Here is a 27831-nt window from a genome sequence, read left to right as displayed (position 1 = left end):
CTTAATCTCTGGGATGAACTGAAACAGAGAGACCCCAAAATTGACTTTATGAATAGTTTTAATTAGGACCCTTGTGGTTGTACACAATAGATCTTCTTCAGCCAGTTCAGGCAAACGAGGGGAATTTAATAGAACGTGCAGGTTTGGGGTTAATTTACAGAATCCGAGGGCAGGGATGGAGAAGGCTGTAAGGCCTTCACATAAGCCAGGATCTGGAGGACCACGTGGAAACCAGGAAGCTCTCCCTCCCTACCTCATCCTTGCTTCTCTGTGTGGGCAAATGGACTTTTTCTGCTACCCAGTTCACATGGTGGAAAAAGACAATTTCTTGCAGCTTCCGAGTTTGCTTCTTGTTCAAAAAAGGAGCCAGACAGAAATTTCTTAGTCCCAATTCCAAATTCCAGCTGATTGCCTCAGGTCCAGTTGGGATCCACTAATGGAAACTTGTACTGCCACTAGGGCTAATGGCATGTTGGGCAGACATGGCTGCGGTCATACAGGATGGCTGGGAGGGAGAAGAACCCCCTAGAAAGGCATCTTGGGTGGGCAAGGATGGGGGTGGCATGAAACCAGGAAGACAAACAATATGTATGAACCACAAAAGTTTGAGGAGCAGACCATGGTAATTGCTGTTATTTAAATACTAAATGTAAATGTGTTTTGGCCTTCGGATGACTTTTACCTTTCTTTTCTGGTAGAGTCTTTGGGGAAGACCCACCCAGCCAGGACTTTGCCTAGCCAGCCTCTCACGGTACTGAGGCAGTGCTTCTCAAAGTATGGTCCCCAGAAAAAAAAAAAAAAAAAAGTATGGTCCTCGGTCCTCAGACTGGCCGAATCAGCATGGGTGGGGGAGAAATGCAAATTCTTGAACTCTACTCTGGACCTCATTGAAACTCTTGAGGTTGGAGGCCCAGCTGTCTGTATTTTTGCCAGCCCTCCATGTGATGCTGACAGCTAAGTTTTGAGAAGCACCGTGCCAAGGAAATGGTTAATTAAAGAAATAAGTTTTGCCCATCTGAGAAGATTGCCTTAGACTAAAGCTGACAGAAAACAACAGTCTATCGAATGTACATTTTACTTTTAAGAAGAGCATCTCTTCAGTAGAGATTCTTTTTCACTTATTATGCAATAATGGTATCTGGGAAACTTTTTTTGGAAGGGAACATGCACCTAATCAAGATAGTGTTGGTTGTGAGCCTCAGATTAATACTGCTTTTTTTTCCGGTGTTCTTTGTTGTTAAATTTCATGATTGTTCGTGGGCGATGTTGGCTTTTGTCTTGTTTGTTTAGTTTTTAAGAAGAAAAAGCTCCTCCTATCTCCCTTCCCTGCAAATCAAAGACCCTGTCAGAAACTGTCGTATTCTAAAGAATTCCTCAAGATAAGCAAGAGATTTTAGCTAAACAGTTTTTCAGAGCAAAAACTATTCACTGTTCTATTTAGGATTTCTCCTTTGGAAAATTGTAGTCCATCAAACTTGATGAACAGGATGGCTTCTATAATAATCTACAAGGATGGAAAGTAGATGATTCAGTTTTATATTAATGTCAGGTTACATTTGCCTCCCTCAGACCTATAAGTTACCTAATTAAGTGGTGGAAAGAACATGGAAGGCCTCATCGCACCTAGTTCATGGTGGTTCTACTGCTCACATCAGGCCGAAAGTAGAGTTCAGTCCAAAAGCAAACAGGTGGACATATCAGCAAAGTAGTGGAGAAGATGTAAAGAATAATTTTGAAGTCAGTTGAAAAGCACTTTATTTCTTTTATTAATATTGTCTATTTATCACACTGTCAAGTACAGGGTACTGAAGAATCTGAGGGCATAAAAATGTCAAGTGGCGTAGCCTACTCAGCCTGAAATGAGAAGTTCTTTTTTTCACTTCAACTTTTTTGAGCACCTGGAGAAATTGAATTGATTGAATCCAGTGGTCTACTACTTTTCTAAGAATTTATTCATTTCACACTGTTATACGTTTTTGAGGGGACTTCTAGACTGATTTTTAAGCACTATTTCATTTTTAAAAACATCTTTATTGAGAGATAATTCAATGCCATAAAATTTACCAATTTGAAGTATACAGTTCAGTAGTTTTTAATATATTCATAGAATTATGCAGCCATTGCCGTATCTAGTTATGGAACATTTTCATCACCCCAAAAAGAACTCCATACCCATTAGCAGTCATTCCTTACCCATCCCCATGTCACCCCCAACCCTAGGTAACCACTAATCTGCTATTTCTCTATATAGATTTGACTGTTCTGTACATTTCATATGAATGAAAGCATACAATATATGGTCTTTTGTAACTGACTTCTTTCACTTAGCATAATGTTCTTAAAGTTCATCTGTGTTGTTCATCTGATTATCGTACTTCATTCCTTTTTATGGCTGAATAATATTCCATCGAATATTATTGGAATAAATATGCCAATACTGTAATGTTGATTTTATATATGGCATAAAATGGACACATACCACATTTTGTTTATTGAGTCATCTGCCGATTAACATTTGGTTGTTGCCCAATTTTTGACTGCTATGAACATTCATGTACAAATTTTTCTTGTGGGCATATGTTTAGTTTCTCTTAGGTATATACCTAGGAGTGGAACTGCTGAATCAAATGGTAACTCTATGGTTAACATTTTGAGGAAATGCTAAGCTGTTTGCCAAAGCAGATGCACCATTTTACATCCCCACCAGCAATGTATGAGAGTTCTAATTTTTCCACATACTTGCCAAAACTTATTATTGTCTGTCTTTTTTTTTTTTTTTTTTATAACCATCATAGTGGGTATGAACTAGTATTTCACTGTGGTTTTGATTTGCTTTTCCCTGATGACTTAAGATGTTGAGTATATTTTCATGTGCTTATCAGACATTGGTGTATCTTCTTTGGAGAAATGTCTATTCAAGTCCTTTTCCTGCTTTTTAAGTTATTTGTCCTTTTATTTTTGAGTTGTGAAAGTTTCTTAGATATTCGAATAGAAGCCTCTTAGCAGATGTATGATTTGCAAATACTTTCTCCTATTCTGCTAATTGTCTTTTCATTTTCTTAATAATATGATTTGTAGCACAAAATATTTTAATTTTGATGTTGTAGTCCAGTTTACCTCTCCTTTCTTTTGTTGCTTGTGAGCACCATCACATTTTCCTTGATTCCAAAACTTAAGTCAAAGTGGAGACTTGTTTAATATTAAAATGAAATAGTGTCTTTACTTAAATGAGGGCAGCATTTAAGTTTCAGATATAAAGCCTATGAAAACTAATTTATTGAATACAGACCTCATAGTGGAATTTACCTGATTTCTATATTTTTGCAATAGCATTCTGTAGTTCACCTGATGGCAAAGAATATTTGTATGTCAATTCTTTTTTTTTTTAAGATTTCTTTATTTATTTTAGAGAGAGTGAGAGAGGGAGTAGGGGGAGGGGCAGAGGGAGAGAAAGAATCTGAAACAGACTCCCTGCTGAGCACAGAGCCTGACGTGGCTTGATCTCACGACCCTGAGATTATGACCTAAGCCGAAATCAAGAATCAGACGCCTCACTGACTGAGCCACCCACGTGTCCCATATGTCAACTTTTTAAATGACTTATAATGAATGTGAGTAATGGGTTTACAGCTAATGGCCAGATCACTTTCCTCATGCCATATACATCATAAGCAACTCTTGGGATATGCTTGTGTATGTATATATATGTGAATATGTATATGCATGTATACACATATACACAGAAAACCCATAATTAAGGAAGTTAAATCTTTTCTTTTTAAGACTTTTTTATTTATTTGAGAGAGAGAGCGAGAGCATGAGCAGTGGGAGAGGAGAGGGAGAAGCAGATTCCTCGTTGAGCAGGGAGCCCAACATGGGGCTCGATCCCAGGATCTGAGATCATGACCCAAGCCCAAGGTGGACACTTAACTGTCTGAGCCACCCAGGTGCCCTGAGTTAAATCTTAAAGAATTAGACTCTTCTTTTAGGACTTGAAAACTTAGTGAGAATTGAAGGTATTTTCAGTGTGAAAACTATGTCTTATACAAACAGGGACTAGATCACTTTAATAAGATAAAAAATGTGACATGCTTATATACCAAAGAGAATCCTTTTCTTGAAGGTCTAGATCTTGTTAAACTCAACAGAAATACAGTGGTTTATTGACCTGCCTTTTGAGCTAGCGCTGAGCTCTGTGCAGCTTTTCCCAGCAAGAAGAGGGAACTTGTTTGGAACAGATTCTCCCACCATTAACTGGTATTACCCTCCCTCTTTGACTAGTAGGTACCCTTCTACTCCTTTCAGAATTTCACACTCAGCTTACAAATCTTGGAGGCACACACCTGAATAGCTGATGCTGCTCCCCACCTCCTGTGGGAACTCTTCTGGCTGTTGCCCCCAGGGCCAGTGCCTCTGCACCTCCTTTTCCCCCTAGAGCCTTCACCCCACTGGTCACCCTTTTGCTTTCTTGACCTGGCTTCCTCCGCCTCCCACACGCGGCCTGGGACTCAGAAAGACTGCACTCAAAAGGGTTCTTGTTTTATTATCATCTCCCTAATGCATAGCTGCATATATTAATGTAGCCACGAAAATTTGTATTGGCGTGTGTTTCCAGAAACCAGGCAAGAACTCTGAAAGGAATTTCATAGGCTCCACCTTCATGAAAGATTCCTTTTCTGTTTGGCCAATCTGGGGGAGGGAGGGGTTTGATCACTGCTGCAAAGGTTGAGGGTGGGGCTATAGGGTGGGGAGGGGTACAGACAGGGTAGGATGACGTGGAGGTGTTCCAGATCTTCCTTTGTAATACTGAGCAAAGAATGGAGAATGACACCTAGAAAATGTGCTTGCAGTTGGATAGTGTGCCCTCCTGATTCCTCTGTTGTTTTCTGTTTCCCTGCATAAATGACTACAGATGTTATCCAGGGCACAAACTGTAGTGCAGTTTGTATTGAGAAACCACTAATAGATACTATTCAATGGTGATAACTCTAAGAAGAAGCTTTATTTTCTGAGGGATCCAGTTGCAGTGTGGATGTAAATATTTGAGTCACCAGTGAAAACATTCTCTTCCATTTTTCACACAGAGGACAAATGCCCCTGCTAGGTGGAAGCTGTGTATCCTATCACTGCATTAGGATCTCCTCTACTGCTCTAGCTTTTTGTGGTTCTTACCCCAGCCTTTTTGGCTATATGTTGTTACCACAGTTGTAGTCTTGTGAGGAAGAGCGTGACCATTATTTCCCTCAACAAAATATCTAAAATGTTCTCATTCCACAGCTTTTCTCTTCATTGCCATATTAACCTTTCACCTTCGACTTATGAACATCAAGGAAGGGGTACGTTCACATGTATAATTAAACCCCATGGATTCCGTGCTCCTCTTCATACAAACTGGTATCACCGATCTACCCCTGAAGAAAGGAATCCTTTCTCCACTGCCAGGTGGCCTAACCACTGCTGAGTGGCCACATTGCCCAAGGCTCAAGTGAGTGGCAGTGCCTGGGCCACTCAGTGCACTGAGTACCAGAAGACACCCACAATCTGAGAGCGATGGGATCTGTTTCCGTGGAGTAGGGGATGTCCATAATGGCCCAAGAATGGGAAACTTTCATGAAGTGAACGATTTCTCCTTTATGGCTTCTGTTTTTTTGTTTTTTCTAAATTTTAAAAGTTGTAGTGTTCTCTTAGTTTTAGGTGTACAATTTAATAATTCAGCAATTCTATACATTATTCAGTGCTCATCAAGATAAGTGTACTCTTAATCTCCATTATCTGTTTTACCCATCCTCCCACCTACCTCTTCTCTGGCAAGCATCAGTCTGTTCTCTGTATTTAAGAGTCTGGTTTTTTGTTTGTCTTTTTTCCTGTTTATGTTTTTTTCTTGAATTCCACAAATTAGTAAAACCATATGATATTTGTCTTTCACTTACTGACTTACGTGATAGCCTGTAGGTTCATCCGTGTTGTTACAAATGGCAAGATCTCATTCTTTTTCATGGCTGAGTAATATTCTACTGTGTGTGTATGTACACACATCGCATCTTTATCTGTTCATTTACGAATGAACAATTGGATTGCTTCCATATCTGAGCAATTGTAAATAACAGGGGTGCATATATATTTTTGAATTAATGTTTTCATTTTCTTTGGGTAAATACTTAGTAGTGGAATTACTGCATCATATGGTAATTCAGGTTTTAATCTTCTGAGGAACCTCCATACTGTTTTCCAGTGGCTGCAGCAATTTGCATTCCCACCAACAGTGGGGAGAGGGTTCCTTTTTCTCCCAATCCTCACCAACATCTGTTGTTTCTTGTATTGTTGATTTTAGCCATTTTGACAGAAGGTAATATCTCATTGTGGTTTTGATTTGCATTTCCCTGATGAGTAGTGATGTTGAGCATCTTTTCATGTATCTGTTGGCCATCTGTATGTCTTCTTTGGAAAAATGTTTGTGTCATTTGCACATTTTTATTGGATTATTAACTTTCTTGGTGTTGAGTTGTGTAAGTTCTTTATATATTTTAGATAGTAACCCCTTATGGATATATCATTTGCAAATATCTTCTCCCATTCAGTAGGTTGCCTTTTTGTTTTGTTGATGTTTCCTTCCCTGTGCAAAAACTTTTTATTATGATGTAGTCCCAGTAGTTTACTTTTGCTTTTGTTGCCCTTGTTTCAGCAGACGTGCTTCAGCAGACATATCTAGAAAAATGTTTCTATGGCCAATGTTAAAGAAATTACTGCCTGTGTTTTCTTCGAGGAGTTTTATGGTTTCAGATCTCATCTTTAGGTCTTTAATCCATTTTGAGTTTATTTTTGTGTATAGTGTAAAAAAAAAAATGGTTCAGTTTCATTCTTTTGCATGTAGCTGTCCATTTTTCCCAGCACCATTTATTGAAGAGACTTTTTCCCATTGTGCACTCTTGCCTCCTTCTTCTTCTGTATTTTAGAATAGTTTGAGAACAATAAGTATTAACTCTTCTTTAAATGTTTGGTAGAATTCACCTGTAAAACCATCTTGTCCTGGACTTTTGTTTGTTGGAAGTTTTTTGATTACTGATTCAATTTCATTACTAGTAATCAGTCTGTTCAAATTTTCTATTTCTTCCTATCCAGTTTTAGAAGGTTTCTAAGAATGTATCCATTTCTTTTAGGTTATCCAATTTTTGGCATATAATTTTTCATGATAATCTTTTATAATCCTCCGTATTTTTTGTGGTGATAATTATTATTTTTCTTTCATTTCTGATTTCATTTGAGTCCTCTTTCTTTCTTGGTGAGTCTAGCTAAAAGTTTGTCAATTTTGTTGATCTTTTCATTCAAAGAACCAGCTTCAGGTTTCATTTATCTGTTCTATTGTTCTTTTTAGTCTCTATTTCATTTATTTCTGCCTTAATCTTTATTATTTCCTTCCTTCTACTCACTTCAGGCTTTGCTTGTTTCTATTTCTCCCTTACTGCTTCTATTATTCTTACATGAAAACAAAGGATTGAAAAGTGGCATTTTTGCTTTATCTAAATGTGAGGACCAGTGACATTCTTTCTGAAGGGATCTTGGTCTTCCCTCCTCATGATTCTATATATGCCACCCATGTATCTATTTTTCCCAAATCTAAGCCATCCTGAGTTTGTGCTGTAAGGTGCTTTACTTCTTATTTTCTAAATTTAGGATAGCAGCTGGATTCAAGCACATTTCCTGGTTTCCTGTGACTTGCCATATGCCTGGATCACTTATCTCCACAGCTGGAGAAATGGGGAGGAGTGATAGAATATATTTGTGACCCACCACATTTCATTTTAGGGCAAAAATCAGGTGCTGAGGATCATTGTTTAAAGAATAAATTATGAGCTCATTTCCTTACTTCCTGTTACTACCATACTCACCTCCATAAACCTACCTAAACATAGACACACAGTTCCCTACTGTTGCTACCAGAAATCCTTCGTAGTGTTTTGGAGTGGGGGAAATTCACAGAGACAGCCTGACTGGAGGCTTCCTGTGGTCCACATGTATGTAGCCAGAGGTATCTTCATAGCCCCTCTGGTTGAGAGGGAGATAGGCCCTCTGCAGAGACTAAGCATTGAGAATGAAAGGTGAGATTGCAGTGATTTGTGGGACTTATTTTGAGGGTGAAAGCATCATGCCTCACTGTGCACATTTGAATATTGGTATTAGTCTTCACTTGGAATTCATCAGTGCTTATTTGGTTCACATATTGGGTAATATGTATATAATACCTTTTTTCCTCCACTTTGTTTTAAAGAGCTGTGGAAAATAAAGGAGAAAACTGGGGAGTAGGAGGATGAGTTAACCGAGACAGATGGTGGTCTCCTTTCAATTACTTGTACTGAAGCCTTTGCGCCCTGTTGATCCTATTTTAACGCTGTTTAAAATATGTTCTCCTAACACATTGTATATGTTAGAAAGCTCTTCCTATATGATTCTTTCTCAGCTTTCCTGGTGACACCCAGAGCTAAAAGTCTTCATCCTGTGTGTGACAGTGAGTGTTCACGCGTTAGGGCCTCATTCTCAGTTTTGGGACTACCTTCCCCTTCCTCCTCCTCCCCCTCCCTGCCACTTCCCTACCTCCCTACCCCTTTCTGCCCCCAGTTGGCTGTTTTATTGCTCTTCAGCACCTGCGCTGGAGAGGACACGGGAACAGAGAAAGGAAGGGAAATTAAAATGAGTCATTTATTGCTACTTGTAAGGAGCTTTGATTTAAAAAACATTTGGAAAAGAAGGTTGAAACACAGCCAGAATACATTGTGAAGATACTCATGCACCCATGCCTTCAAGAACCAAGGGGAATTAAGAGTCCAGAGGGACCATTCTGCACCATCAGATGGTTCCCCCCCAGCCCTCCACGCCATCTAAGGATTCCCACAAGCATGGTACTAGGGACAGTGCTCTATCAAAAACAAAAGCTCCTTTATCATTGGCTATGAGGGATTTTATTTCTGGCACAAGTATGTAAAGATTTCTTGGGCTTTAAATGAACTCTATACTTCAGTTCTCCTCTTTATATTTCTTTATGGCCTTCCTTATTTTTGTTTGTTTGCTTTCACTTACTCATTTATTCAACAAATATTTATTGAGCTCCTGCTATTTTCTAAGTTCTGCTTTAGGTCCTAGGGGCATAATGGGGACTAAAACAGTGCCTTCTCTTGCACAGGTCCTGCATTCTCTTCCCACCTCATCTATCGCTACCCATACCTCACTCCCTCACTCTAGTTGGTTAGTGCCTGGGTCAGTGTCTCCTGGTATGTGTGGTCCTGCTCTGTGCACCATGCTGATCAGCCCTTCCCTGCCTGCTGAAAACATCAACCAGTGGAAGAGAAATAGTCCAGGCTTCTCAACAGAGATAGCCTTGGGGCATGATTCAGTAATATTTAGCACCACCCAAGGAAAACACTTTAAACTTGTCTGCTATATACTTATGCCCTGTGACCATCTTTTAATGGAAAATACTTAAAAGTTTAGTAAAACTCTCAGCTATTAAAAATTAAACTCTTCCCTTGCTCATTCCTTTCTTTGGGTATTTTGGTCCTTCTCCCTCCTCTTTGTGCACAAAGCAGTGGCCAAGTGATAACTTGACAGAGATGGACCTTGCTTTTTGGTTATTTTCATGTCAGCAGGAATTTTACTGAATCTTTCAGGGAGTCTGTTTAAAACCTAAGTATGCACCCTGTCCCACCCCCACCCCCATCCCCAACCAGCATTCAGGTTCATAGAAGGTTATATAAAGGCCTATTAATCACAGCAGATGAGGTGGACAGGGCTTAGATTTATTAAATGGCAAAGGATAATAATGTTAAATAGATTTAAAGTTAGAACAGATACTTTAATTGACCCTTTTTCTTTCTTTCTTTCTTTCTTTCTTTCTTTCTTTCTTTCTTTCTTTCTTTCTTTCTTTCTTGTGAGATAGCAAAGTATATTCTGGATATTAGATGAAAAATAGGTTAATTTTTAAAAAATGAGATCATTTGGAATGTTACCAAATGGCAGACATACAGTTTAAATGTGCCTCTTTAGCTAATTTCTAGTGAAATCATCAAATGAAAAGAAAACAAGATGATTGTGAGAGGTTTTACATTAACACCGGGACACTCAGAGGTCAACAGATAATGATGGAGCCACTCCATATCATCTGCTGCTTGGAGAAGCTGATCTCCTGGAGCCCCCATTGAAGGATCTTCATTCTTGATTGTGATTGGACACAAGTGAAATTGAATGCAGAATTTTTTTGGTGTGATGGACATATTCTGACTTGTGATCATCTGCGTGGCCATGGAGGGACCTCTTTTTCGTCACGTGAGCCTCCTCTGTCATCTAACACTAGGCAACATCATACCCAGAATCGAGTCCAAAACTTGTGCTGCAGCCTTGGGCCTGGTTTTGTGGCCAATCCGAGAACACCAGCAAATGCCCAGCTGAGCTATCTCAGACAAGGACCCGTTGCATTGCTTGCTGGTATGGAGGATGTGAAGGCAAGTTTAAAAATCGACTGAAGGATAAAGCTTCAAGTGTTTTGCTCTGATGGAAATTAATGTTTTTTGGACCCCTGAAAGAACTTCCAGGGCTTACTAACTCTTTATTACCTTTAAAGTTCAAGTTCTATTTTTTTAGGGCATATTTATTCCTTGCAGATTCAGATAGAACACCTGGTGCTACTCATTGTAGTTTTTAAAAACTTGATTCTAAGTTGATCCCCTGCTTACCTCTGTCTAATAATTCACTAGTGTGCATAGCTAAATCTTCAGAGGCTTGTGAATTCTCCTTCCTGATTGGCCAGGCAGTATACTGATACAGAGGGGAAACACTGGTAACTCTCAATTTTGGCAATTCAAAAGGCCAATTCTGATAAAACATATTTGAGGTTGTTTTAGAAATCAAAAGTGTGTGTGTGTGTGTGTCTACCGGAGGTTGTAGGGCTCTCCTGTTGGAAAATACTTAAAATTCTGAAAATTCTTATATATTATTAGAAGAACCAGGGGAAAATCTGCTGAAAATTCTTATATATTATTAGAAATTTCTTGAAAATTCTTATATATTATATTAGAAGAACCAGGGAAAAATCTGCTGCACCACTGCTTTGTTTCACAGAGAGGATTTACTCTCATTTTCCCTAGGAGCAGATGACCAACGTGTCCATAGGGAGAAAACTGGTCAGAGCCTGTATTGCCTCTCTCTGGGGTGTGGCTGCACCCATGGAAAAGCCACAGCCTCAGAATTCATTCCTCAGAGCAGGAACGGGGAGCTTCTCCCCACTGAGGCCCACTGCACTCTAGGCATTGTGGAGATGAGCCAAGGGCCACGCCGTGGAAAAAATGAGACTTAAAGATACAACTTCCCGTGGAGAAGCCTATACCAATCCAGTCCCCTAAAGAATGGAAAATTGTATCAGGATGCGTGTGCTTGTGTCCCGTGTGATCACTCCTTCAGAGAGACAGGGTAGGCTATAAAAGAGGAAAGGAAGAATTCCATACAGCCTGTAAGACTCGGGTTCATAATTACCATAGGAAGAACAGCTAGGTTTCTCTCTCCTTCACTGAGGACCCAACTGCCATCACACGGCAAGGGAGTGACTGCCCGGCCAGGGCTGTCTCGCTTCCACTTCTGTGGAATAACATTTCCATTTCTCCCTCCATCCTTGTCTCTGCTTGGGGAGGCCTGGGGCTCCATCTTTCCCTGAGCGGCCAAGGAAACCCAGTCCAACTCTTCATTCCATTTTGATTTTGGCAAGGGCAAAGTCAAGCAAGAGAAAGCATAGGCAGAAAGCGACTGCCTTTATCAGATGCCAGCGGGTGCAGGCCCTGCGATAGGATGCCACCGTGTGATCTCATTTCTTGTTCCTGGTTGTTCATGTCACTTCACCTGGTCCTCTTGACCTGCGCTGTTGTTCACAGAGTGTTAGTAATAAACCCACTGTCTACAGGAATCAGGTTTCATACCTGGACGGTGTTTTTATAACCAATGAGAACCCTGTCTCTTTGAGGATGGCTAGTTGGAGATGAAAGATTTTTAATTTATCTAATTGATACGAACATCACTCTAAAAACCATACTGTTTCCACGTGGTATAGTTGGCATTGCTTCTACACACATTCTTTTAAGCTTCTTGTTACTCTAAAATGCTAGCTCAGGATCATGGTCATGAGCCACCCAGAGAGAGAAGGGTCAGTTTTCATTGTCTCTTTCAGTGCCATTGCCAGTGATTCATCTTTTCATATTTTGTTTTTAAGTTCATAGCATGTGTGAGTTCATAACATCAATGGCAGATTGAGGAGTCAAGAGACAGAGAATAGCATCACACGCGTGCTTTAGGTGACATGTGTGACAGATATACAGTAAGCATATCTAATGTGCCAGGCCCTGTGCGACATCTTGAGAATGAAAGATGAATAAGAATCTCACTCAGCAGGATGCCTGGGTGGGCTCAGTGGTTGAGCATCTGCCTTCAGCTCAGGGCGTGATCCTGGAGTCCCAGGATTGAGTCCCACATGGGGCTCCCTGCATGGAGCCTGCTTCTCCCTCTGCCTGTGTCTCTGCCTCTCGTGTGTGTGTGTGTGTGTGTGTGTGTGTGTGTGTGTGTGTGTCTCATGAATACATAAATAAAATCTTAAAAAAAAAAAAGAATCTCACTCATCCCTGAGTTCAGTGCAGAGGGGAAATACATGCCTGAATGATAGTAGTAACATGCCATGGGATTTGCAGAGGCCATCCGATCTAGATGTAGGATAGAGCAGGGAGAGAGAGGATCACTGGACGGGGGGGATAAAGGAATGCTGCACACAGAGGGGACACCTGAATACAGATGACCCTTGAACAACATGGACTGGCATGTGCATGTCCACTTCTGTACAGGTCCACGTATACGTGGAATTTTTTCGATAAATATAGTACAGTCGCCTTAAATGTCTTTTCCTTATGATTTTTTGACATTTTCTTTTCTCTGGCTTACTTTATTGTAAGAATACTGTTTATGATATATATGACATCTAAAATATCGGATGTTTATGCTATCAGTCAGGTTTCTAGTCAGTAGTAGGCTGTTCTAGTTAAGTTTTAGGGGAGTCAAAAGTTATGTGTGAATTTTCAACTGTGATGGGGGAGGAGGGGTCACCACCCCTGACCCTCACATTGTTCAAGGGTCAAGTGTACTTTTGAAATCTGAAAAGGATGTTATCGGGTGTTTTAGAAGGGAATAGGGTGAAAAACAGCATGTCATGTTCAGGAACTGGAGTATTTGCAGTATTGAAAGAGCACAATGGCACATAGAGGTGTGCTGAGAGATGATGCAGGGAGGTGGGGCTGGGGCTTTACAGGGGACAGGAACTAAGGGAAGGAATCATGTAGGCCCCAGTGTAGGCATTTTCCCACAGGAGGGCTGGCATGGGGATGGTCTTAAATGCCTTCCAGTGGGGCCGCCTGGACAATTGGGGGCTGCACAATGACAAAGGGGAATGGAAACCAACAAGCGGATTCCTAGGGCAGTAGAGGCAATAAGGGACCACAGGCACGAGGGAGTTCAGCCACATAAAGGGAACTTGCAGGAACCCAAGGGCAGGAATGCAGTGAGCCTCCAACAGTCCTAGAGGCTGAAGCAGGAGGCTCTCATGAAGTATCAGTCTGTCTCTCTCCTCTTTGGACTTCCATGTACACCATGCTGGGCCACTCCCTTTCCTCCTCTTTTCCTCCCTCTTTCTTCCTCCGGTCTAAGGGTAGGGGTAACAGTTCCACCCCATCCACTGCTCTCTACTCACCTTCCCTTGGATCTTACCAAGTCCTCTGGAGTCAGATGACTTCCGGTGTGTGTGTCACTGCTGATTCCCCCTCTTACTGCCCACAGACATCCCCGACTTCCACTTCCTGCAGGAATCTTAAGTACTTAGCCAAAACAGAACTGAAAATTTCCCCCCGTATTTCCCCACAGCCCAACTTTTCTATTTTCCTACTCCCATTGATAGCTTCTCCCAAATCTCAAGGCTTAAAGGTCATAGAAATATTTCTTTAATCACACTGCCTCAGGCTATGTACAAACTTTCTTTGTAATTTCTTTCACATTTGTCTCTTCATTCTTTATTCAGACTTCTAGCAGTCTCCTCCAGTTCCTCCCCATTCAACCTCTAGAATATCCTGTGAATCTTTTCTATCCCTGTGACCTTTAGTTCAGGCCCTCATCGTCTCCTTGCTTGGATTACCACCGTAAGCTCCTAACAACTGCCCCCATTTCCACTTCCTCCCAGGCCTTCCAAGTGCCACTGCCAGGTTGGCCTTCTGAAGTGCAATCTGATCGTGCTCCTCCCCTGTGCAAACCTCCCAAAGGCTGGCTCCTTGCTGGCCCCCATTCTGTAGAGGCTTCCGGGCCCCCACCTAAGATTCCACATTCTGCCCTTACCTACTTACCCAGTTATATTTCTCTGGAATATAATATGACTCCCTTTGTTAAATGATTGTTCAATAGAGGATTTGGCTTCAGCAGCAAGGTTCTAGCATGAGGAATTTTAAAGGAAGGGAGGGAGGGAGAAGGGGGGAGAGGGAAAGAAAGTAAAGGAGGGGCTGCAGGGGAGGGGAGGGAATGAAAGGAGAGGGAGGGAATGAAGGGAGAGGGAGGGGGGGAAGAACAGGAAGGAGGAAGGGAAGAAGGAAAGAAGGAAGGAAGTAGGGAGGAAGGGGAAGAAAGGGAGGGCAGGAGGGAGGAAGGAAGGAACCTTTTGTCCCAGAGGCAGGAAGTAGAGAGGTGGTTACCTTTGTGAGAAGGGGGCAATGGGGAGTTAGTGTTTAATGGGTAGAGCTTCAGTGGAGAAGATGAAAAATTCTGGAGATGGATGGTGGTGATGGCACAACAATGTGAATGTACTTAATGTCACTGAGCTGCACACTTAAAAATGACTAAAGTGATAAACTTGACCCCACACACAACTCTTGGACCACTGGACCTGAGAGGATAGAACTGAGAGGCCATTGAAGATGGGGATGAGGGGATCTTAGAGACAACAGTGCTGTGAGCCCTCCATGAGCCCCCTACTGCAGGGTGGTGGGGATGAGGGAAGGGCTACTGGCCTCACCCTAGATCTAGAGAGCACAGCTGAAGGGACAGCCCCTGGGGTGTTTGTCATGTGTTTTCCTCAGGTGGGGAGCCTAGTGCACTGATGTCCCCTGTCTGCCTGGGAAATCTAGAAGATGGGAAATGGCAAGCTGCTTTGAGGACTGCATGTGCCAGAGACGCTGCTTTGCTGGGCAGGGGGCCTGAACCTGCTGGGTCTGTCCTAATCAGGTACAGAGGCACCAGTCAGCCGTGGCCCCAGTGTAGGCCATTTTCCCACAGGAGGGCTGGCATGGGGATGGTCTTAAATGCCTTCCAGTGGGGCCACCTAGACAATTGGGGGCTGCACAATGACAAAGGGGAACGGAAGCCGACAGGTGGATTCCTAGGGCAGTGGAGGGAATAAGGGACCACAGGCAAGAGGGAGTTCAGCCACATAAAGGGAACTTGAGAGGAAAGATCACCTTGAAGGTAAAGGTCTCTGAAGACCCCATGCCTGAATCCCATGAGAGAAATGCCAGCTGGCCTACACAGTGTAAAAACATTCTAAAATGGGATAGCCAAGAGCTTTCCATCCTCTCTCCTTCCTTCCGTGTCCCCCTGCTCCTCTCACTCTTTCCTAGGGTCTGAAAAGACAGCTGGTGTGCTGGGGAGAAGGCAACAAGAGAGGGAGAAGGAGCCAATTCCTCCCCCCCCCCCCCAAAAAAGGCTACCTGTAGACCCTTCCAGGGAGGGCCCAAGACTCACCCTCCCAGGAGGGGAAACTGGTGGACTAACACGTGGATCGGACCTTCTGGATTCTGAATCAAGACTATTTTGCTGTTTAAAGGACCATCACACTTTGTATTATATAAGAATTATCAGGTTATGGGCCTGCCTGAGTTTTCACCCAGGGACAGGAGAGGAACTCTTCCTACAGGGCAGGTTTAAAGAGACAGTGGAAGACAGTAGGGTTGCTTTTATGTTTACACCCTCTGAGTCTCGCTTACTCAAGATTCCACCTCTCAATTCTGGCCTTCCAGCCAAACCAGACAACATATTCCCTGAACACCCCAGGTAGAGTACAATTCCACCTTTGTGCTTTGGTTCCCAATCTTCCTGGACTCCTCTTCCCACTCCATATTTTAATTTTACCTCTTTTATTAGAGGGCTGTTTATACTTGTCTGATCATTTGTTTAGATATAAAGTGCTTGAGGGCAAGAGCCATGTCTTATTTGCATCTGTATTCCACGTATCTTCTATCACAGTACATAGAATAAAGTAGACATTTTTAAAATGGTGGAATGACCAAATGATGAATGTAATAATGCTAATTGATAATTACTTTTGTGTACTGTATTTGCAAAAGTAGAAAAGACAGGATTGTTATATTCTCATTGCTTTGGTCCCTTTGGCCGCCAAGCAGAGTTTGAATAGGACTTATTCGATTCGCAAACCCACTCTTCCTTGAAGCTACCAGGCATACACAGTGTTCTAAATGCTTCCAAAAAGGAAATAATCATCTTTTTATGGGCATATGTAGTTACTTTTTAATTTTTTTTAAATTTAAGTAAATGACAAAATATTTGTAGTTAGCATAGAAAAATTACAAGATACAAATGGGCATTGCAATAAGCAATCACCTACCACCCACCCACCTCCCAGGCATAACCTACTGTTAACTTGTCCCTCATCTTTTTCCATGGGCTAGTTTTTTTCTTGGAATAGCAGAATAGGGTACTCACTTTACTTTATTATTTTAAGAAGAGATTCTTTTTTTTTTTTTAAATATAACAATTCTCTGGACTTCACTGTGTGAAGCTTATTTTTTTTTAAGGATTTTATTTATTTATTCATAGGCACAGAGAGAGAGGGGCAGAGACACAGGCAGAGGGAGAAGCAGGCTCCATGCAGGGAGCCCGATGTGGGACTCGATCCTGGGTCTCCAGGATCACACCCCAGGCTGCAGGCGGCGCCAAACCGCTGCGCCACCGGGGCTGCCCCTTAAGAAGAGATTCTAAAAGGATTTATGACATATGTGAAGAGGGAAGATGATGGGAAAGAATAAACCCTGGATGGATAGACATGTCCCTGGGTGTGGGGCTCAAAGCTAAGGGTGAGTGAAATGATTAATTCAACCATTGTTTTGTCAAGACACCTAAGGCAAAGGAAGAGAAGAACAGTGGGATCTCTTGCTGACTTGGGATCTGTTCCCAAATCAGCCTGTCTCCTGCCTCCTAGGCTGACCTGTCCAGGCACCAAGCCTGAGATGGTGATTAATATGTGGGGGAGCCTTAAGCTAGAACTTAAGAGGAGGTTTTCTTTATTATTTGCCTTGGGTGCTGATTAAATTTGGGGGAAGAGGGTTGAACACAGAAATGTGACAAAAATTTTACAGCAGTGATTTTCATATGGAGCGATCTTGTCCCCCAGAGGATATTGGCAATGTCTGGAGTCATAGTGGTTGTCACACTTGGAGGGTGGGTCCTACTGTCCCTACTGGGTAGAATCGAAGGATGTTGCTAGCCATCCTACAATGTACTGCACAGCCTCCCGAAATAAAGAAGTATCTGGTCCCAAATGTCAGAAGTGCTGAAGTTAAGAAACCCTTCTTTAACAAAAAAAGGCAAGAGAACATTTGGCCATAATGCTATTGCACAGAAAAGCAAGGACCACAAAAATATTTCTTATATTATGTCTCACTTTCCCATTGAGATGCCAGTTTGAAAACTCTTCTTTTTAAGTCTGGAGTCTATCAGTTAGATTAAAAATGCTAAAGATTTTTTTTTTATCAGTAATCAGTGTTTTATGCATTTGTGAAAGGTCAAGAGTTGTCATAAGAAAGGGCAAAAAGCACTTCATGTAAATCATACTTGAAATTATCCCAAGTAGCTTTCAAAACCTGATACCATTAAGTTAGTGGTACACATAGTCAGATGATTTTCAATCCAGGGGCAAAGCTGGGGAAAGGAGATGGAAAGAGATAAAGATAATGGAGCTTCTTTCTAGCTTTGCTCTTCATATCATTGAGATTTTTGTGGAATTAAGTGAATCCTTTTCTAGTATGTTTTTGTGTTTGTCTTCAAGCCTTGGAATGACTTGCAGGGTTCAAAGACATCATTACACACCTGTGTCAGTGACCTCACTGTTTATTTTCCAAATATTAAGTACTTTGTGGGAGCACAAAGAGGGAAATGTGTGTTGTGACTGCACCTATGGGTGAGGTAGCTAGAGGTCAGGTTGGCTATCAGGTCACCAAATCCCTAAGAGGTTGCAAGGGGTGCAGTCAGCACTCCAGAAAGAATCAGGTGGACTACAAGTCAAGGCAAAGAAGCTAGGCGTGTAACTTTGAAAGCTTCATATTCTTTTCTTTTTTTCTTTTTGTTTTCTTTTAGCATGATTGAATCAACTTGGTTTTTGTGAGCTTCACAGATATGCGGAGAGACAACAGCTTGGCAGGAATAGGGAAGGGGGGGCCTAAATTAAATATAACAGTTGCTTGCAGTTTAGTTGCTGACAAAAAAAAAAAAAACACAAGTCATTTACCCTGAAAACCATGTGTAATATGTCGGGAAGGAGAAAAGAACAATTAGCACACTTCTTATATGGCTCTTATTGACAACACTATATTAACTGAAATCATTGAATTAAAAGCTTCTGTATCTTCTTTACTACAACTCAACAAACTGTACATGTACTGGCTCTCACCTGTCTCTTGCTTTGTGAGGAAAGCATAGTTTTCTCTAACCACCTAGCTTATAGCAATGAAGTTCCCCTTTCACACCTGTCCCATCCACTTCCTACCACTTCTTATTGCTATATCCATCCATCCACCACGAATTACCACAAACTTGGTAGCATAAAACAACATAAATTGATTCCCTCATAGCCTGGAGCCCAGAAGCCCGAAATCTGAAGGCTCTAAGGGCAGCCTCTTTCCTTACCTCTCCCAGTTTCTGGTGGCCCTGGAAAATCCTTGACTTGTGGCCGCATGACTCCACTCTCTTGTCTTGCTCTGGTCAGACTGCTAAAACAAAATTCCACAGACTGGGTGGCTTATAAACCACAAAAATTTCCTTCTCACAGACCTGGAGGCTGCAAATCCAAAATCCAAGAGCTCAAATATTTGCTGTATGGGAGCTCTCTGGGGTCTTTTTATAGGGGCACTAATCCATTCATGAGGGCTCCATCCTCATGACTGATCACCTCACAAAGGCCCCACCTCGAAATTCTATCACACTGGAAATGAAGTTCTTTAACATACTAATTTTGGGGTGCGGGGGTGGGGGTGGCGGAACACATACTCAATCCATAGCATTGTCTCTGTTTTCACATGCCCTTCCCCTGTATCTGGTCTGTATCTATTTATTATAAGAACACTTATTATTGGATTTAGGGCCTACCTGGGTAATCTAGAACAATCTCATCTTGAGATCCTCAACTTAATCACATCTGCAAATACACTTTTTCCAAATAAGGAAACATTCACAGGTTTCCCAGGTTAGGACATAGACATATTTGGAGGGGCCACCATTCAACCCACTGTTCTATCTATCTGTATCCTCTTTTTTTTTTTTTTTCCAGAATGCTGAGTACAGTATAGTTACTAATAAATGCTTATTGATTTGAAAGTATGCGCTTTTTAAAGTGACCCAAATTAATGGCTGGGCTGATTGCCCCACCTTGTTTCGAAGATGCTCTGTCATTAGCTCTAAAAAATGCATGGACCTAAAAACAGTCCAACTTTGCAAGACAAATGTAAGTTTCAGACTAAAGATCTAACATCTAGTAGTCACACCTAAAGCAACAACAGTCAGTAAATTGAACCATTATTATAACCTGTAAGATTGCTGTTTTTCTAAGCGTTGGTCCTTGGGCTGCAATTAACTTCCTAGGTGGTTTTGAGGATTGCTAGCTCCCAGCAAGGTATTAATATCTCAGTTGAATCGACCCTATTTACCCTTTATTAATTTAGGTGCCCTAGAAGAGAGAGAGAAAAAAATTGGTTGGAGCTTTATTATTTTTTTTTAAAGATTTTATTTATTTATTCATGAGAGACACAGAGAGAGAGGCAGAGACACAGGCAGAGGGAGAAGCAGGCTCCATGCAGGGAGCCCGATGCAGGATTCGATCCTGGGACCCCAGGATCACACCCTGGGCCAAAGGCAGGGGCCAAACTGCTGAGCCACCCAGGTGTCCCAGTTGGAGCTTTAACAATAGAGGGAGACAATCATAATATTGTTTGCTTTTATTTGGTTTGCTGAAATTGAGTAAGTTCTGAAACAAAGACCGACGTTCACCATGTTCTCTGTTAATTCTGGAAGCAGCATGGCAGGATAGAGCATGTGAGGGAGTGGTCGGGAGACCCTGGTCACCGGACAAGAGTGGTAAATTCAGAGACCTAAGCCTGATTCTGCTGCCGCTGGTGTAGCCTTGGGCAAGTCACTTAACCTCTCTGGGCTTCAGTTCCCCACCTTCTCAGGAAACCAGGTGGGCCAAACTAGTAGGTCTTCAAACTCCGTTCCCATGTGCTGTGGCACTCTTCTCACCTGCGCCCAGACGTGATCCTTGTGGTTCTCTTCTGGGATTAGAAACTGGGTTTGGTTCAGAATTTTGAAACCATGGTGTTTTTGTCTCTCCTCATTCACTTGCTTGCAGCGGAAAGCTACAAGGAAACTCAGATGGTGAAGATTAAAGAGGAGCCCATGGAGGTTGACATCCAGGACTCACATGTCTCGGTATCACCCAGCCGGAATGTTGGCTATAGCACTTTAATCGGGCGAGAGAAAACCGAACCCTTACAGAAGATGCCAGAGGGCAGAGTGCCCCCAGAGAGAAACCTCTTCAGTCAGGATATCTCTGTGAAGATGGCTTCCGAGCTTCTCTTTCAACTGTCAGGTATGTTTCTGTGCAGAAAAATGTCAATAATTGGGAATAATTGGAAGGAAAGCCACTCTAACAAAGTAAAAACACCGGCATTATAGGATTTTTCAGACAGAAATCAATTTTGTTACTTTAACGTGCATACTGCCACTCAAACTAACAGTTAATAAAATGCTGCCAAGTGGAACTCCTGCCAAACTTTCTTCAATAAATAGTTAAGAATCATTTGAAATTAGAACTCTATTCAATTTTGTGCAAATGATCCCTGTTGACTAGGCTAAACATCTCACCTCTACTTTTGCTTAGGCAGTTGATCTGATTAACAGCCTTTTTTTTTTTTTCTAATGTCAAAAGATAAACTTCCATTTACTCCAGCAGTGACTGAATTACCATGAATTCCACATTAGTATAGTTTGAATTAAGGCGATTTTACTGTATCTTGCCAAAAAAAAATCAAGGAAAGGAAAAAGACAAAAATATAAGGACTCTTTCCAGCCATCCCCTTGCAGAGCATATTTCTGTAAATTAACTGTTTCTACTTTGAATACTTGGAATTCACAGGTTTAGGAATTACCAGCTCAGCTGAGTATCTTGATAGAACAGTTGAGAGTCCTATTTGTTTCCTTTGTTAGCCCTTTCAAGCTGGATAGTGTTTGTCCTTAACAAATTTATCATGCTGTTATTATTTGAACATGATTGAGATCAAAGATATATACACATGTAAGGTTCAGATTCATATGAAATACACATAGCTTGTCTGTAGTCAAGCATTGACCTGCATATGGAAGTTCACGCATCAGTCAAGTTTGTTACTAATATCTGATAAGCTCTCTTTTGTTTTGGATAACATATTCAGAACGCCATGAGATGCCTCATTATTTAAGGATTCACTCGCTTTCCCCACTAAGAAGAATGTCAGGGAAAGGAAGCTAAAATCTGGACACCATCATGATAGTTCACCTTCTCGTTGGCCTGGTGACCCACCCCAGAGCTTGAAACTATCAGCTGGTCCCAAAAATGGTGGCCTTATAGTTCTCAAACAGGGATTGTTATTTGTGCAGAGCCCTGCAGTAATGGAAATAGTTAATTCTCTAAATTTAACAGGACACAGAGATCTGTGCAAGCCCTCCAAAGCTCCAAATCATACAAGATGCTTTAAAAAAAAAAAAAAAAAAAAAAAAAACAGGCTGAAAGCATATCTAAAAACAATATAGCTTTGAAAATTACTTAGCAGTTAAAATTTGCAGAAGTGAGGCCAGTATGGTTTTTTTCAGAAAGTCTCTGTCTCTAACAGTACATTATCACTGTCTCCTATCAGTGAAAAACTGTGTGTCTGAGAGTTCTCACCCTGGCACTGTCACTCACTGCCTGGGTGACCTCAGGCAAGTCTTTTAGCCCCGATTTCCTACTCTCTGAAAGAATACTGCCTCTGAATCCAAACTCACCCTCGTTGTCATTGTTGAGTGGACAGAAAGCAACTGTCCACACCAGCTTGCATGCAGCGGCTTCAGACTGGTGTCACAAAGTATTGGGCAGATGTTGTAAGTCTTTAATTTTTCCAAATATCTCCTTAAATTTTTTCAGAAATCCCTAAGATCAGGAGTTTTTAACTTGCCCTGCCTTGGAAATCTGAAACCCTTGTAAGCTGGCCAGGTTTTCTCTGCCTGCTCCAGCCATTGAGAGCTGTGACAGTCAGGGCACAATCCTCACATTTGAACTGGATTGGGAAGGCCAGAGTTCAACTTTTGTGTTCTTGAAAGCTAATTAAATAATTTCTGACAGCTGGTAGATACAGACCTCAAGACAGAGTAAGGGAGGGTTTACCTCTGCTTGTCTAATGATATTTTTTGTCCCTTGTGACATTTATCAGAATAAGCGCTCGATGACTGCGGAACCCAGAGGTCTTATGGCTGTTTTTATATCCCCTCTCACAAAGGGGCCTGACAATACAGAATGCTTAAAGGTTGCCATCAAAGTCAGAAGCGGAACAGTTGCAACAACTGCAATTTTCATGCTGAATCAGAGGAAAGCAGAAATTTTCAGCTGGGGAAAGATGTAGTAGAAATAACGGGTTCTGTGCACGTCTCTCTGTGTGTATGTGTACTTCTTAAGGCCTCATTAAAATCAGACAACACATTTGAAATTTGTCAGTGACTATTTCCCTTTGATTGGTTTTTACTAAAATATTTTTGTGGCTGCTGTCTATATGCTTTTAATGATTGTCTTTACGAATAAGACTGGGAGGGTTTGAATATTGAGAAAAAGAAACCCAAAGCAAACCATAAGAAAGAAAAATGTTGAGGGAGTTTCTGTTTAAGCCTCAGAGACACAAATTGAATATAAGAATGACCTGAGGAACGTTTCATTCTTTCTCCTTACAGAAAAAGTGAGCAAAGAGCACAATCACACAAAAGAAAACACCATTCGGACGACCACCAGGTAGGCTATTTCATGGAGGGGGGTGGGGAATCCCCTCAGAGCACCCCCCATGTGGGCCATCAGGCACAGTTACGTGTTGCGCAGTGTTCCCCAAACTATTTTCTCAAAGGAGTCAAAGGAGTTCAAAGGAATCATGCCCTTTGCCACCAGTGTGTATTAGAAATTTTGTGGAAATTTAGGAATTTCAATAAAGCAAGGGCGCCAAGGGGGAGATCACTAATAGTCATCAAACATCTAATAGCTGTTACTTGGCTGGAGAATTTTCCATATGTTCTTGTTTTTTATTCCTTATGATAGTTTTTGTGAAGTAGATCATATTATCATCCTCCCTGCACAAGTTTCTTGATTTGGGAGTTTAAACTGGTGGCCCAGCTGACATCAGGAGCTGGGTTCCATACCTCAGGAAGGCCTCACCCAGTCAGTAGACCAGGTTCTTACTATACCTGTGCACCTACATAGCTCCGCAGGTGTGGACTGATCATTTGTCACCAAGGATATCTCAACTTTTTATCTCAGCATTGTTAGAAGAGTAGACAATTTTAAATCGAGAGAAAAATGCTCTAAAGGGCTGCAGGAAAACCTTTGTCATTAACAGCTGTAGGTAAGGAAGCTTGACATTTGCCAAAGGCAGTTTGAGGAGGTCAGCCAGGATGGGCTGCTCATCCATTTGCCATGTGGAAGGAGGAGGACTGGCCAGTAGCACCACCCATCCCAGCCTGGAAGGCCGTCCAGACCTGAACTACGTGAGCTCTGGCGAGTGCACACCCCACCACTGCAGAAAAAGAACCCTGGAGGAGATAGGAGCTCTAGCTTTGAAGAACCATTCCCTGCCCTCAGACCACCCTCCAGTTCCTGAATTGCCCACAATGCAGGCTTTACCAGATGAAAGAGGGACAGGGAGAATGAGGTGTGAGCTCCCAAAAAGGCTTTAAATCAAGGAGCTCTGCTTCCCTGAGCAAACTTAGGTTCTTCTTAATGGGAACAGTTGACTGGTTTTGTGTTTTTAATTCTTGCAATGAAAGATAAATGATGTCTTTCTTTTGGAGGTGGTATGAATTGACCTCAGAGCATTATCAGGCAAGTGAACAGTGCTCATCTGAACCTTACCCTGAGTTTTTTTTTTTTTTTCTTCTTTTTAATTCGATGACTTGGAATTTAGGAATATCAAATATCTAACAGTAATTAAGAGAGCCAGCTGCCCTCACACAAAGTTCATATAGGATTAGGAACATGAAACCTACTGTAACAGAACAGAAGAGTGGTGCCAGCCTTGTTTCTTTATATTAAGCACACAGATAGAAAGTGGGCCTGGTGATCTGGTCAGCACATTGTTTGGGGAAATGGGTCTCAGGGCTGGGAAGGCTGTCTCTCTCCCAAGTTGGATGCCCGAGTAGGAGATGTTACCTACTACAGGTATCAGTGGACCTTCTACATGTGATCAAAAGACTACTCAGTATCTATGCTTATGTCTGTGGGTCTCAACACATGAAGTTGTGCTGATTGGGAGATAATGAAAGACAGCAGACTAAACATAATAAATGTTAATTTTAATTTGCTTCCATAGGTTTCTGGAAGCATCACAGGTCAGGTTTCCTAGAAGCAGAGCCTGAGGCAGGGATTCCGGTGATGGGGCTTATTGAGGGAGTGCTCGCCCAGGACTCTGCCAGGAACGAAGGTAGCAGGAGAGGGAAGGGGAAGCTGTGGAGCAAGGATGTGGTTTTCGCTGGATTCCAGCTGTAGCGCAATTCCACAGAGAATTCTGAAGCATGAATTGCACGACAGGGAGAATTCTGCCTGGGAGCAAGGGGGCCAGCTCTTAGGACCCCAATACTATTCACTAGCTTTGGGTCATCCTCCTCGTTGCAGGGGCGCGAAGGGTGAAGGCAGTTCTCGCTTGCTGTTTGCAGCCAGCACTGCCAGCCACTTGCTCGCTCTAAACAGTAACGGAGCTCTGGGCAGGACCCAACAGCACCCCCTGTGGTGGTTTTCCTGCTGGATCTTTAAGATCACATAATAATATTTATACAACAGAAAGGTATGCTGTGAAGCCATGTTATTTTATGCTTTTCAGGTGTTCTCTGGGAAGAGTAAGAGGACGTTTGAACTTGCCCCAAATGAGTGAAATGCGTCTCATAGCCTAAATTGCCTTGGCTGGAGCTAGAGCATAATTATAGGAAAGAAGAGAAATTTTTTTAGCCATTTGGCAAAAATGAAGCAATCTTTAAATTCCTCTCTTGCTGGGAAATTATGAGTAAGAAGAAATCAAAATCAGATCTTTTTTCCCAAAGAAAAGGAAAAGGTTCTTGCTGTGAGCCCCCAACATAGTACAGTGTTCATAACGCAGCGTTGCAGAATTCTTGGTTTATCCTCCTTCTATAGAATCCTCGGTGTTTTTATTCTTCCTCTGAGTAGGAACTTGTTCAATTAGCCTCTCCTCAAATAGATCTCTTTTTTACCTTCTCACCTCATTACTTCAGGTGGAATAGAATCAAGCAGCTTTGTGCCAAGAAATCCTCCTTAACCTCAGTTAACTGATAGCAGGGCCAGGAAAAAAAAAAAAGCCAGCTCCCTCTCTTTATTGGTTCCTGTTTTAGAAGGAACTCTTATTTTGTATGTGCAAGGTCAGTTTAAGGAGGTTATGTTTTAAGGTAGGATTTGTGATACTTTTCAAAAAGATTGATGTCAAGCCTCCAAAGTTCCTTATCTCTGGATTTTTAGGTGCTTAAGTGGGATCTTCTTCTAGATTTTCCAGAAGAAGCTGGCTGGCCGGAATGGTGGCTCATGATTGCAGTCAAGTTCAGAATCTTCCATGTTTGAGAGTTGCTAGGTACTGAAGATAGTTTAATTCTGAAGGGCGGGCCTTGGTACGCTGGCCACAGCATGGTACTGGGATCAAGCTCTTCCAAATGCCAGGGGGTGCTTGAGCTCCTCCACTGAGTGAGATCTCCTGCCCTTAGAGTCTGGATATCCAGGGGGCTGAGAGCAAAGAAGAGATGTGCAAGACCAGAAGAAAGCAGCTAATTCTCTCCTCTCCTGCATAAACCCACAACTTTCTCCACAGTTGTTTGTCATCTTTTGGTCTTGACTCTCATTCCAACCACAAGAACTAAGGAAAAGTGTGGCAGCCTAGGAAGAAACACTGTAGCTTGCCATTCCAGTGTGTGCTTACCAAGGAGACGTGGGGTGTGGATCTCCTGGGCCGATAATTGCACCTCCCTCCTCGACCAGTCCTTTCAATTGGCAACTCTGCTGTTTGTTAATATCTCTATTATAAGACGGGCAGAAAAAAAAAAAAAAAAAAAAAAGACGGGCAGATATGGAAAGAGAAAATGATGTTAGACAGCATTCTTTGTTAGTAGTTTTTTAAAAAAGGTTTAGATGAAGCTAAAGGTTGAAACTAATAACTATCAAGTTTCTGGATCATTGGCTCTCTACCTCATTTTTAGAAAACTCTTCCAATGGAAAATTTCAAACATACAAAAGTAGAGAATGTACCCATCACTCAGTTTAAACAAATACCATCTCATGACCCTTGTTGATAGGCCCCCTCCTTTTGTTCTCACTCACCCTGAATTATTTTAAAGTAAATCCTGTTAAGACATCATGTTAAGAACTTGTTTGAGAATGCCTTTTTTTTTTTTTTTTACTCCAAGAACTGAGACTCAGCTGCTTAAATTAGTATCATCTTCCAAAAGTAAAGGAGAAAAACAATCTACCAAAGTGCACTGTGTAGCCAGGCAGAGAAATCAATCTACTTAACAGCTGGAATGATTGGATCATGTGGTCTTGCTCACCAATGCCTTGACCTTAACCCTTCTACCCTTGTTTGTGCCCTCCTAGGGGCACCTCCACCAAATCAGTCCTTGAGTTGGAACTTCACTGTAAATGCTAAAACAGCAGTTCTTTTGCCTGTTTAACCTCAGAGTCTAGCAAATTCAATCTAAGTGTAAAGAAGGCTGTGCATCTCCTTTGAGATAGTGTGTGGACTGAGTGTTCTTAATGCCATTCTACTTGATAAATGAGATGAGGAGACAGTCCAGCCAGACCCAGGAGAACAGAAGGACTGAACACTTAAGAGACTAATAAAATCCTGATTTTTTATTTCCGTTCCTAGCACAAGCCTAGATTCTGCAGGGAATAGATAACCAGCTAATATGATCATTTGTTGATGAAAATATATGAGGCATGATATCATAACCAGATCCCAAAGTTTAATGGAATAAAAAGAAGATCTACATCTTCTGACATGGACCATCACCCCGCCAGATGCTGGATAAGATCAAAATAGGAAAATGGAACCCTAGAGTAAGAATCAGATAGCTCCTGGCAGGTGAATTGGACATGCTCAATGTTGTGTAACACCATGAACGTCAAACAATGGCTGCCAAGAACCCTCTCTTGGTTATTTGTTCTCTCTTTTACCCATTAATAATTCAGTGTCCTTGGAGATATAAGATTGCAGGCCTTAAGAAAAACTTCTC

The 27831-nt window shown here is 41.8% G+C and overlaps 1 protein-coding gene and 1 long non-coding RNA gene across 10 annotated transcripts in view; one reads left to right on the top strand and one right to left on the bottom strand.

The window, feature by feature from the left end:
* LOC112654374 (uncharacterized) overlaps positions 1-19214 on the bottom strand; it is a 32689-nt gene extending 13475 nt beyond the window's left edge. For both annotated transcript variants that reach the window (XR_003132961.3, XR_003132962.3), the window contains exon 1: positions 18973-19214. This is a non-coding gene — a long non-coding RNA (uncharacterized LOC112654374). The remainder of the gene's footprint in view (positions 1-18972) is intronic.
* ZNF827 (zinc finger protein 827) overlaps positions 1-27831 on the top strand; it is a 166937-nt gene that overhangs the window by 70711 nt on the left and 68395 nt on the right. For all 8 annotated transcript variants that reach the window (XM_025438833.3, XM_025438835.3, XM_025438837.3 and 5 more), the window contains exons 6-7: positions 20687-20926; positions 23293-23350. In XM_025438833.3, coding sequence (XP_025294618.1) covers positions 20687-20926; positions 23293-23350 — 298 coding nt within the window. The remainder of the gene's footprint in view (positions 1-20686; positions 20927-23292; positions 23351-27831) is intronic.

Source organism: Canis lupus, chromosome 15 (genome assembly GCF_003254725.2).
Source record: "Canis lupus dingo isolate Sandy chromosome 15, ASM325472v2, whole genome shotgun sequence".
NCBI classification, from domain to species: Eukaryota; Metazoa; Chordata; class Mammalia; order Carnivora; family Canidae; genus Canis; species Canis lupus.
This window is presented reverse-complemented; position numbering and strand designations above follow the sequence as displayed.